At 36.2% G+C, this 13787-nt stretch overlaps 1 protein-coding gene across 1 annotated transcript in view; it reads left to right on the top strand.

The window, feature by feature from the left end:
• The window catches only part of CNTNAP2 (contactin associated protein like 2), a 1631342-nt gene that overhangs the window by 994154 nt on the left and 623401 nt on the right, over positions 1-13787 (top strand). The window contains exon 11 of the mRNA XM_025039033.1: positions 11904-12010. Within this exon, the coding sequence (XP_024894801.1) occupies positions 11904-12010 (107 nt within the window). The remainder of the gene's footprint in view (positions 1-11903; positions 12011-13787) is intronic.

Here is a 13787-nt window from a genome sequence, read left to right as displayed (position 1 = left end):
AACAGGGGAGCGAGAGAGTGAGGGAGCATCACCAGGTGGCGTGTTTGGTCGTGTTGCCTTTGTGAGGCCTCCGACTCGTCCAGGTGGGCATGTGTGGACCTGTCCGTGGAAGCGTGAACCAGGGGTGTGAGCTCGGAGCCTCCTCGGAGAGAACCGAGAACTGAGCCCCGGGACCGCCAACGTGCACCGAAGAGAGGGAGGTCCGGTTTGTTCACAGGCTGGACAAATGGGAATGGCGCATGCCTTTGACACGAGGAGTTTTTGTGGACAGGTGGGCGTGGGTCTTAGATTGGCGCTGCCGGAAGTGGAAAGAGCTCGCTTAACCAAATCTTTAAGGAAGTTTGTGAAACGGATGAGAGAAAGACATAAATCCAGTCAGGAACTGGAAGGGGATGTGGAGTCAAAAGGTGAGTTTTTATTTGTTTTAGGTGAGATGAATGACTGTATATTGAGAGGAATGGTTCAAGAGAGGAACAAGTTGATGATGCTAGAGAAAGTAGAGACTCAATGGTTATGTCTTTGAAAAAGCCCTGGGGGACAGAATACAGAGCACGTGCATACAATATGCTCCTTTCCTGTGGTGGTAGAATCCTGGAAGCTTATGCTGTTCTGTGGATGGTCCAAACTACCTTCCTTATTTTGTTTTTTTTAATTAATTTGTTGTAATAGAGAAAATAATGAGTGCTTACGATTTAAATCTTTTTAATAATTTACAAGGACATATAGTGTAATGTAAACTTTCTCCACTTCATCTTATCTTCAAAGGGACTTCTTCAAGGAAACCACTGTTATAGTAGCTAATATATTTATTTTAGAAATATTCTATTCACATGGAAGAATACTTATGTCTATCTTTATGTGTATGTGTGTATGCACATTTATCTATTTTTTTCTCTCTATTTGTATCAGAGTCCCAGGAGGAAGGAACTGATCAACTTAAAATAATTCAAAGCTTATTTACAAACAAATTAATTATAAGCACTATCGTTATAGGAAACTACAAGGGATAATGCAGGAACAACCCTAGGCTAGCAGCCACAGAGCTGGTACCACTCCTGGAGCTAAGGGGAGGGGGAGGGAGAGAGTCCAGGACTCAGAAGTATAGTGTAACATAAGGCAGACTGGGGAGATGTGACCGTCAATAGGACATAGCAAGGCTGAGGCTACCTCACAATTTGAGGACCAGAGTCATCAATACTCTTACCTGAAGCTTCTCTCTCCTTCCCGTCTCCTGCCGTGGCAACCCATTGGCAAGAGCCAATGAGAAGCCAGAGGGTTTATTTTCTCAGTGTGATCTACTTCATGGGGCCGAAGGAGAATGAAGAAAAATTAAGAGTGATTTTCAGAGGAGCAGACAGAAGATTCTTTTCTTTTCTTTCTGTATGTCTTTCCTTCCTCCCTTCCTCCCTCCCTATCTCCCTCTCTCTCAGGGAGAGAACCAACCTAATTAATACTCTGACCTCAGTCTCATTCTACTTCAAATTTTTATGATCTCCTACTTGGATCATTAAAACAGATATTTAGTCAATCTTCTTGCCTTTAGTTTTTCCTTCTCTAGTCTGTTCTGCATATTATTACTAGTTTAATATCTGAAAAAAAATTTTTTTTCAGTAATTTAGTGTTTAAGAGTCTCCAATGTCTCTCGTGGTTGGGAAAAAATGTTCTATATCCCAAAGTTAATTAAAATCATTTTATTAAGAATCAAATAATACAGCTCCATCGTGCATTTATCTGATAGTCTGGCTTTATTTTGTCTGTGGACACAATTCAGAATCTCTTGAGGACTGTTTGGACTACACATCATCACACAATCTCCCAGAAACTTCTTGATAAGAAAGGTTAAGCAAACAGCACAGTTTATTATACACACTGAGCGCTAAATAAATATAAATTGAATGAATACACAAGGCTGTATTCTCCAGGAAAATCTCTAACTTAATAATCAACATTCTCTATGATCTGAATGCAACCTAAGTTCATACATTTAATATCTGTTTGGCTGTTTTCAGTTGCAAGTAATGCAAGAGCACATAATTACTTAAACAACAGCAACCACCAAATGTATTGTATTATAATAGGAAGGCTCGATGTAGGTCAGCATCAGGGTAGAGGAACTGAAGGTCGGTATTGGTTAGAATCTATTTGCTCCTGTAACAAAGACTCAGAATAGCAGTTTAAACCATACAGAAATTTATTTCTCTCTCACAAAAACATTTGGGTAGGTGCCCCAGAGCTGGTATGTTATTCAGAACCGAGACTCTTCATAATTTTCCTTTGTCTCTTATATTCTGAGACCTGCTCCAGGTCTCACCATCATAGGTTTATTTCAGGAAGGAAGTCGGAAGGGGCAGAAAGCAAGAATAGTGCGTGTGCTTCCTTCCCTTTAAGACATTGTATACTTTCATTGCCTTGAACTTAGCCATAGGACCACCAAATTAAAGGAGCCTGGAAAATGTTGTCTTCACCTCATTGGCTCTACATAAAGGCATACATTCTATTATGTCATAGAAGAAGGGGATTATAGATTTAGAGGAACAATGTGCAACAGGTTTATGACTTCATTAAGAATCCACATTCTTTACTTTTTTGTCACTTGGAGACTAGGATAGTCTCCCTTCCAAAAGTACATGGGCACACGAAAGAGAGAAGATACCTGAGCAAATTCAGGGTGACGATAGGAAAAGAAAGGAGAAAGGGCTGTTGGGTCGGCATCCACGACTTTCTGCTACTGTCCTCACTCCTGAATGCAGGCTTTCTGCTCCAGCCAGACTCAACAGTTCACTATTCCATAACCACATCTGCACTTACTCATCCTGGTGCAGGCCCTTGCTTTCCCTCCATGTAGAAAGGTGTTCTTCCTCCTCCCAGGCTAACCTAAATCTGTACTTCCTTTCAAAGATTAACTTTTCCATATAACCTCAGTATACTCATACAACAATGGTATGTTATCTTAATTCTGTACCAGTATATTTAATATTAAACATATAGAAGGACCTGACTTGCTCATTACATTTTCACAAATAAATAACAATGTCTTGAGGATTTCACTTCCTTTGTTGTTTCTCCGGAGTTGGTTTTAGAGTGTCTTTTTTTTTCCTACTTATGGTGCTTTATTTTATTATTTTTACTTTTTATTTTTTTATTAAATTTATTGAGGCGACATTGGTTAAAAAATATTATACAAGTTTCAAGTGTACAATTCAATAATATGTCATATGTGTGTGCATTGTGTTTTCACCACCCAAAGTTAAATTTCCTTCCATCAGCATATATTTGACCCCCTTTACTCTTATCTACCTCCCCCCGTACCCCTTCCCTCTGGTAACCACTAAACTGTAGTCTGTGTTTATGAGTCTCTGTTCGTTTGCCTTGATCATTTGTTGCTTTCAGTTTTATATCCTAGATATAAGGGAAATCACATGGTTCTCAACTTTTCAGTCTGACTTATTTCACTTAGCATGAAAATTTCTAGATCCATCCGTGTTGTCACAAATGGCAGTATTTCGTCTTTTCTTATGGCTCAGTAATATTCCATGTATAGATATACCACAGCTTCTTTATCCAGTCATCAATCAAAGGGGTTTTAGAGCGTCTTGACTGGGGTGGCAACTGATGAGGAAGAACTATTACTAAGGTAGGTTAGAGGCAGTTGGAGGTGGAAAAGGAGGAAAGAACTAAAGATCTCACAGGTCCTTCTCCTATGAACCTGTAATCTCTTAAAAGATGTTTTATTCATAAAACGATGGGGAATGTATTGTAAAATGATAAAGTAAAAGTAAATTAACAAAATAAGATAAAGTAAACTCAGGTTTACTCTAATAGAAATGTTTTTAAGGTGCTTATATTGTAAGACTAAAATGAGTGATTGATACGGTTAGTGTAGAAATGTACAATTGTGTGGATGTGGACCAAAGATGTTTGATTATTTTTAATGGAAAATTTGGGCATAATGTGGGAGATATAGTCAATATCTTTGCATTTAAATGTTTCCATAAATAAATGCTTGTTGAAGGAGCATCATTGATATAATATTAGCTTTTCCGGTTGTACAACTGTAACATTAAGTTATGTAGAAATGAAAGACTAAATTAGCTTCTGGAATTTTGACTACTTCTCTATATAATTTCAGTGTGAGCAAAAGAAATAGAAGGTAATGATGTACACTCCATGGAGACTATGTCCCCAATGAAAATTTTAATCTGATTAGTGTGAGAATAAAAGTACTGAAACATTGTTGACGTCAGTATGGAATGTAATGCAGAAGGAAACTCCACCGTGATTGTGGAACTAGATCTGAGGGCAAAGAGTATGAAAAATAGCATTTAAGAAACCAAACTCTCTAAGTGAATTTCTTTTCTTGATAAATAGAAATAAAATTGTAAGGTTAGATAAAGGAGAAATCACAAATTTAGGAGGTAATTTATGCTGGGATGATAATTTATAAATCACTTTAAGTAATTTTCTAATAGTTCACAAAATAACCTATAAGTAACCTAAAAATTTCCCTTTTTAAAGTTAAGAACAAGGCATATTTAATGTCCAGGTATCAAATTTGTACTAATCTAAAAACAAACTTAAATATCTTAAGACTGGCCTCTGTACAAGAACTAAGAATGTGGGAAATTTCAGCTCGCTCTGAAATTGAGAATACAGAACTAGATTTTAAGGTGAAATGAAACTGGCTTTATATTCAGTGATCACTTTCTATGAATTTTTTGAGGTCTACAGTCAGGTTCTGAAATGTTGAACCTACTAAATGATATTTGATTATTGCATTGTCACTCAGAATGAATCATATAGAAATGGTAGGAGGACCCATGAAAAAAAAGTACAAACTTAGGAGAAATGGCTTAATAAATTAAAAATACCCCTTCTACATGCTGTCTCCCTTCTGTGCACTCTCTTTTTGTGCTGTGCCTCCTCTTGGAGTCCCTGTTCTTTGAGACCCTAAAGAACTGGAATGCTCTAGAGCCTTGTCATTCAAACTTCTGACCACCTGCATGAGCATCACTGGGGAGCTTATTAGAATCACAAGATCTCAGACTCCGTCTCAGACTGAAAGATTCAGAATCTTCATTTTAACAAGATTTTCAGGTGGTTCCTATGCACATAAAATTTTGAGAACCACTACTTTTGTGTAGCAGTAGCTCAGGATATTGGTAACAGGAAGCCATTCTGATAAACACTCCAGCATTAGTAATTATTTGATATTGTGTGAGCATATTTCTGAAGTCATGGTGCTGAGGCTCTGTGGTTTTTCTACTGGGTTCTGTGGATCCAAATGTAGTCTTAAAGACAACAGAAAGATGTAATTTGGCTTTTATTTAAAACTGTTTTAACTTTTAAACAGTAAAGAAAAAAATAAAACACCTTCAGAATGCTTTGAAGACTACAAATACATTCAGTTATGTTGTCAGATTAGCATTTTTTAATTTGAAATCTTTTTTTTTCTCTTCTATTTAATTAAGTATCTGTAGACTGCAAAGTGGGCTGCTACAAACAAATAAATCTGGTACTATTTGCAGTTTCTTATATCTAAACACAGTTTCTCAATGTTTTGCAATTAAAATCAAGTATAGAAATAAAAGAGATACTCTGGGCAAAATAAAACTGCAACTCTCATTTCTAACCCGGAGTAGAGTTGTCGAATTCACCCAAATGGCCACTGTGGCCACACCGATCAATTCTAATTTAATTATTATACATTTGACCTTTCAAAATACAGCTTTTGTTGGTTTTATGTATTGGGATACAAATAAATTTCATTTTTAAGAAATACATTCCGATTCTAAAGCATCTTGGAAAGCATTGCCACCACCGAAAGGATGATTTCAGCTGACAGGGTCTCAGATGCCAGGGTGAACTGGGAACAGAGTTAATTTGATGCATCACTTCTTCTGGAGCCCTTCGATCACAACAAATGGCACCTGCCAACTTCTCCATATGTTCCTGATCTAGGTCAAGTAGTTCTCAAGTAGCAACAATAGAGACAGTTTGTGAATTATTATGTGAATGAAACTTTCAAGCTAGAACATGCTATGAAACAAAGTATACATTTCCTGGGACTTACTAAAATAATTAGTTTAGTAAAGCATGGGTCTGGATTTAAGACTTAAAAATATACATAAAAATAATCCATATTTCTTAGAGTAAAAAGAGAGATTTCCTCTGAAATTACTTTAGTTCCTTGACATAACTTTCTAGGACTCGGTTTGTCTGTTCCTTCAGTCAGTCCATCAATAGGCATTGACTGAGAGAGGACTAGGCACCTTGTCACACTAGGAATCATAAAATAAAATCCCTAACTGCAGTCTCACAATTCAGAAGACACAGATGCTCAAATAATTACTAAACAATGTGGTAATGATATATTAGACATATATAGATGGTTCTGTGGGAGTACAGGAGGAAAAATAAATAATTAGGAAGGGGGAAGCTAGGCTAATCTGTATTTTCCTTGGTAACTGGTCCTAACATTTTTTTGAATATAGTGATAAAATATTTGGGTTTGAAATTACATTTGATGATTCATGTTGGTTAGGAAATAAAACATTTCTCACCATTAAGAATTAAAATGCCAGTAATCAACATAAGGACAATGTTATTTTTAAAAATGTAACATATAAGAAATAATGAATGTTAAAATCTCATTTAAATAAAAGATCACTTTTAAAGAAATTTTTAACACTGAATTTTGGAAGTATTCAGTTAATCTCCCTTGATACGTATATGCTTCTCATGTGTGTGTAAGTACTTTTTATTTTTCACTGCACTATGGGTTTTCTGCTTTGTGCGTTATTTAGAGCATCATTAGATTCCAAGCTGATTTTCCTTTGCAACTCAGTACACTTCTGCACTCCTTCCCCAGAATTAATTGATATAATGAGCTGATGTAAATTATTTTCACTATTAGCCTGAGCTAATATTACCCCATAGCAATTTAGGAAGTAACTATACCGCACAAAGGCATATATGTACTCTATTCCAAAATGAAGTATGAAGGATTTCTTTTTTTACTTTCAAGTAATTTTGGGGTGTCTGTCTCATTACTTCCTTCCATGACCTGGAGAATCAAGGCTGCTGAATATAAATACCTTGTGCTGTGGCCCATGTCTATGCCCCTGTAGCAGGTAGTGGTTATGGCACTGGACCTGAACAACTAGGACCACCCACTACTCACAGTTCTACCCCCTTGTCATTGCTTCTCACATACCCTGCTGGGAACAATCTTCAACATTTTCTAAAAATGCCACTCCTCTCTTAATGCCTGGATGAAATGCTCTAAACTTTATTAATCCCTTATTTATATTTTATCCATAACTACTCCAGTATCCAAATTTCTACAGCATTTTGTATCTCTTTAATGAGTCATTGCATCCTGCTTGGTGTGGTATTCTGCATGAATCTTGCCCCCACCTCCACCTAGGTCATAAAGTGTTTGGAGAAGGACTATCTTTGTAGTCTTGATGGCACCAACACCAAGTGCCTATTAAATGTGGTGTTAGAGGAGCAATGTCAGCATCAGGGTGGTGTGGACGGTTCTCTTTGTCTCTCCTCTTTATGTTACAGCCAGTAGGACATCCATAGTCCAACAAAGGATCCCCTGCATGGCATGCTGGGATGCCCAAGAAATCCATACATCTTTATATCTGAAGGTGGTTAGATTGGACCTTATGGAAGTGGTGGGACTAGGGGAGCAGTGATGGACACCACAACCCTGGCCTCCTTGGCAGTGGTGCCCGCAACCCAGGCAACCTTGGCAGTGATGTCAACACCGGAGACCCCTCTGGCAGAGGGAGTGGAGGGTGGAAAGTGTGTGCTTCCAAACACAGCCATGAGGGAGCTCATGTAAGAGAAATAAAAATGTGTGATATAGCTCCACCTGCTAGAAAATAAAAGAAAAACCTCTAATTACCAACTTATCGAACTGTTAAAATCAAAGTGAACAAAGCTTCACCGAAATAAGAAAAGCATCTGCTACTTCAGATGCCCTGGCGGAAGCACATCTCATCAAACGGTGAAAAATCATGGTGCTATGGTATCACAAAAGTAAAATAACATTTCTCTAACAAACAAACGCAGAGTTACAGAAGATTGGGATCTGATGAAGAATTCAAAATAGCTGTGGTGAAAAAAATTCAACAAGCTACAAGAAAACTTGGAAAGGCAATTCAAAATTAATGAACAGAAGGATTATTTTACTAGAGACTGAAATTCAAAAACAAGAACCTAACAGAAATTCTGGAACTGAAGACTCAATAAATGAGATGAAGAATGCATTAGAAAACATTGGTAAGCGTGCTGATCAGATGGAAGAGAAAATAAGTGATCAGGAAGATAAGAATCTAGAAACTATTCTAGAAAGTTTCTAGATTCTTATCTTCCTGATCACTTATATAGGAAGAAAAAGAGAGAACTAAGAATTTTAGAATAAGTGATCAGGAAGATAAGAATCTAGAAACTATTCAGGAAGAAAAAGAGAGAACTAAGAATTTTAGAGAGTGAAAAAACTTAGGAGAGCTATCAGACTCCATTAGAAGAGCGAACATAAGAATGAATAATGGGTATACCAAAATGAGAAGAGAAGGAGAAGAGGGGTATCGGGGTTACTGAGGGAAATGATACCTGAGAACTTCTCAAACCTGAAAGAAGAACTAGACATTCAGGACCACAAAGCTATTACCATTTCAATGCAAAAAGACCCTTTCTAAGTCACATTATAATGAAACCATAAAAAAATCAATCAAAGAATCTTGAAGGTAGCCGGGGCAAAGGGGGATGGGGAGGCGGGGAGTAACCTACAAAGGAAGTCTCAGTAGGCAATCAGCAGATTTCTCAGAAACTCTATAGGACAAGAGAAAGTGGAATATTGTATTCAAAGTATTGAAAGACAGAAATTTCCAGCCATGAATACTCTATCCAACAAAATTATCCTTCATATATGAAGGAGAAGTAAAGGTTTTTCCAGACAAACAAAAGCTGAGAAAGTTCACACCACTAGACCTGCCTTACAGTATATATTGAAAAAGAGTTCTCCTATCTGGAACAAAAAGACGAAAGTATGCAAAACTTTGAGTAAGGTGAAAGACAGAATCAGGAAATTATAACTATTTTAGAATAAGGTGTAAAACACTTAAATCTAGCATAAAGATTAAAGAAAAAAAAGCATTAAAATAATTATAGCTACTACAATTTGGTGATGAACTTGCAGCATAAAAAAAGGATAATTTGTTACAACAAAATATAAAAGAGGATTAGGAAAATGATGGAACCTGTATAGGCAAAGGAAATAAGTTGCTAACAGCAGGAAAAAAAGACTATTTTATGAAACATTTTATATAAACCTCATGGTAACTACCAAACAAAAATCTAGAGCAAAGACAAAACATAAAAAGGGAGGAACTAGAAAATCGTGATAGGAAACCACCAACTTAAAATGGTAGAAATGCAGGAAAAAGTAAACAATGGAGATAAAAAACAAATAGAAAACAAAAGATAAAAGGGCAGTAGTTAGTCCTCTTATATTAATAATCACCGTAAATGTAAATGATTGAACTCACCAATCAAAAAGACACAAAGTGGATAGGTGGATTAAAAAAGAAGACATGACCATATGCTGCCTTCAGGAGATGCATGTCAGCTCCAAAGACAAACATAACCTCAAAGTGAAGGGGTAGAATATTATATTCCAAGCAAATGGTAACTGAAAGAAAGCGGGTATAGTGATACTTACACCAGATAAAATAGACTTCCAGCCAAAAATGGTAATATGAGACAAAGAAGGTCATTATATAATGATAAATAGGTCAATATATCAAAAATATATAACAATCATAAATATATATGCTCTCAATATTTGAGCACTAAAATGTATTAAGCAAAAACTAATAGATCTTAAGAGAGAAATGCTTACCAGGGGATGGAAGATGTGGGGTAAGATTGATGGTGTTTAGAGATATAGACTTGCAATGAATAGTAAATAAGCCATAGAGAGCTAATGCACAGTATAATGAACATAGTCAATAATACTGTACTATAATGATGTAATGTGATAAAAATTGCTTTAATGACAGTCATATTACAGTATATAAATGTATCAACATGCTATACATCTCAAATTTACAAATTGTAACATCAAATTTATCAAATACAAATTTTAAAAATCGAAGAGTTTTAAGTTGAAATTAATTAATTAATTAAATCCCCTCTCATGATAATCCAATATCACGCATTCGCATATGTTGTATTTTCCCCCAATAATGCTCTTTCTCTTATTTTCTTCTCTTACAATTCTGCCCATTCATTGAGACTCAACCTAAAAGCATGTTATTATGCCCCCAATCTACATATAGTCCCTTAAGTGCAACTCCATAGTGCAGTGTTTGTCTGGGCATGGTGCCACTTTTCATGTCCACCTTACAGTATAGTTTTGGTGTACACAGTGTATTTACTTTCCTAGACCATAAGCTCTTGAAAGGCAGTGAATAGAATTTTATTCTTCTTCTATTTCTCACAGTGCTACATACAGCCAGTGCTCAATACATGTTTGTTACACGACTAAAGGTTCGCAAAGACTTGGAGAGGAAGAACATTTCGATGTAAGACTCAGAGATTCCGTGCCTAACTGGCCTGTGCCCTGCTACTGTAGTTTTAGGCGTGGCTGGCGGTCAGTTAGAACAGGGGCTGGAGAATGCCATCTCTGAGCCCAGTGTCATCATTTTTACAGCAGGAAGCTACCAGGGCATTATGATTAGGAGTTCCATGCAGGGTGGCTCTCCATCAGTTCATTACCCATGACTCACTATTATTGATTCTCTTTCTTTATTCTGAGTGGACTTTTCTATTTGACAGAGTTTTCTATTAAAATCCAGAACTCTCTGTGAGTGCTGATATAGAACAATGAATACCTTTGTTATCCATGAGCATCTTAACCAGGGTTATAAAGAACCAGTCTGTGGGGAAGTCGGAGAGAGGAATTGTTGGGAGGGCTAAGGAAGTAGGACCAGGAGAAAGGAAGGACTTTGTGCTGTTGAAACAGGAGTGTTCCTAAAAAGATTTCAACTTCACTGTTGCTGGGGTACAGGCAAGCTATAAGATTGTGCCCCAGAAGCTATAGTCCAGATATTCATAGCTCCCATTTATAGGTCCTGTATTTCTTGACTAGTAATTATCTAGTTTATGAACATTATCTCTGAACCTTAGAACTGCTTATAAGTTAGGTATTGACTCCATTTTTCAAATGAGAAATTGTGATTCAGAAAAGTTAAATTGCATAGTCATAATTGGCCATCTTGTAAATAGAGAAAGATTTGAACACAAAACCTGTATTTTTCTCTCTATGTTATGCTTGCTGCCTTTTTAAGTAGGCGGCTTTTATTAGCCAGCTTTGCATAGGGGAAATAGTAAGGAAGACTTAGAAATCCTTTCTTATAAGACTAGTATATTCTCATTGCTGTTGCCATGACACTATTTCAAAAACTCAAATTGCTGTGAGAAACTCACTGTTACCCCTTTCTGACTTGGTTTTGGTCTTGATAAAGAGTAGAACAGGAAACAAGATGGCTACTCTTCCATCTCTCACCAGGAGGAAATTTAGCTAGTGTCTTTGTTTTTGTGCAAAAGAAAAACAAAATGAATCTGTGATATGCAAATCTCTCAACCGTTTGTTAATTTCTACTGTTTACTCAAAAATGAGAAACTACAGGCCTGTGATACATCATCTTTTGTGCGCTTGGCACCTTCCATTATGAATCATATTAATCTGCTCAAACTAACAAGGATTAATTGCCTTGGTAAGGCAACCTGGCATTGAAATGATATATTGCCCAGACAGCTTGGAATTTGGCCACCCATAAATCTCATTTGTTTGTTGGTTTATTTCTCTTTGTCTCTTTCTCTGACAGATGTGTGCCCAATCACTGTGAGCATGGTGGGAAGTGCTCGCAAACGTGGGACAGCTTCAAATGCACTTGTGATGAGACGGGATACAGTGGGGCCACCTGCCACAACTGTGAGTGCCAATTCATCTCACTTTAAACTTGTAACTGCATGAGAATCCCAGGTCTTCAGCTATGCTTTAAAGCTCAGCAACCTGCATAATCCACACACTAAATCACTTGATTCTGAGGAACCCAGATTTGTTGTTTTTTCTCCAGAGTAGAATTCTATTTGTCAAAATATATTCTTTCATGCTTAATGACTCAAAAAGAAGGACCAACATTTCCAGTGTTTGTAAACATGTAGTTGAAATTAGAACGCTGGTCTTAGATTTGACTCTGTCTAAGCTGTGTCTGTCTGGATAGATTGTTTGGAAAATTGTTAGTGTGATATCTCTGACTCAATCCTCATTTATCACTTCATCGGAGAGACAGTATAATTTGAACATTTAGTTTCTGGACAGTAGTTGTCTTGTACTCTGTCACAACTATTTGGCTGAATTTTTTTAGATCAGAAAAAAATGAGCTTAAAAGTGGAATGAAGCCCATTGAAGTTGTATATATAAAATAAAAACATGAGATGACAAATTTTTAAAATATAAAAAATAAAAGGTAACATAGGACGATGACTAGTAAAAACACAGATGTGCCTCGTTTTACATAATAGCCTGACCCCGAAAAGGTAAATAAAAATTAAATATTTGTGATTCGAATATTTTTTAAAGGAATGTGAACTCCATAAATGCAACATTAACTTTCCCAAAATGCACTGCTGTTTATAAAAGCACTTTTGAAAACAGATTTGCCATAAAACAAGTTGAAAGAAGGTCATCTGTCATGGTGCGTGCACGTGTGTGTGTATGTGAGTGTGGGGGGGGGAGCGGAAGGGGAGAGAGGGAGACATGCATTCTCCTTTTATCTTCTCTCATTATTTTTGAAAAACTGAAAATCTAATGTCTAAACCCTTTAATTATACAGACTGCTTTCTCTTCACTTTTAGGAAATAAAGGCAAACAAAATATCAGAGTTTTGGGGACAGTAAAAGGCATATCATTCTCTGAGCCTTCGTATATCATTATTTGTAGTGACATGCAGTAAGAAATTGTGTTCAAAATACAATAGGATCTCAACTAAGAAAAAATATTTGTAATTTATTTTATCGCACTTATTAATTTATTTACGAATATATTCAAAGCCAGGAGACAAAAAGAACTCTTAGAAAAATTAACATTATTAGAAAGATGTACAAGAGAATAAAAACAGGCACTTAATAGGTTCATCATCAGTAGAGCGTATATATAGGTACACGAAAAAGTATTTTAATGAATAAAGAACAAAACTGATATTGAAGTCAATTAGAATAAAGGAGTTATTTTTCCTTTCCAATCACTTCAAAACGTTAACATTCAGAGTGCTATTTATTATGTGACATATGATGTTTGAATTAGGTAGCTTTGATAAAACTAAGCGCTTTAATTCCACCAATATAATTTACATATTGTGCTATAAATACCAACTTTAACTACAAGGAATCTTGTTTCTGAATATGGAAATTCTAACTCATGACAAAGAGCAGGAAATTGGTGGTGGTTACAGTGGTTTCCCATCTCAGTGACCATTTTGATATTGAATTGAAAAGCAAATAATTATTTTTATAGCCGCTTCTTTCATTGAAATACACAGTAAAGGAAAAGATTTTTAAAATATTATTAAAAAATTAAACATTTAAACATACTCTACTGGTTGAATAGTTGATTGTTTTAAAGAGTAATAACTCCAAGTATTAGAAATGTCCAAAGTATGTCTGGTTTGGTGCTAGTGCAAGCTCTAAATCAATGAGAAGCTCTGCTT

The sequence above is a fragment of the Pteropus alecto genome, unplaced genomic scaffold (assembly GCF_000325575.1).
Source record: "Pteropus alecto unplaced genomic scaffold, ASM32557v1 scaffold48, whole genome shotgun sequence".
In the NCBI taxonomy this organism is placed as follows: domain Eukaryota; kingdom Metazoa; phylum Chordata; class Mammalia; order Chiroptera; family Pteropodidae; genus Pteropus; species Pteropus alecto.
This window is presented reverse-complemented; position numbering and strand designations above follow the sequence as displayed.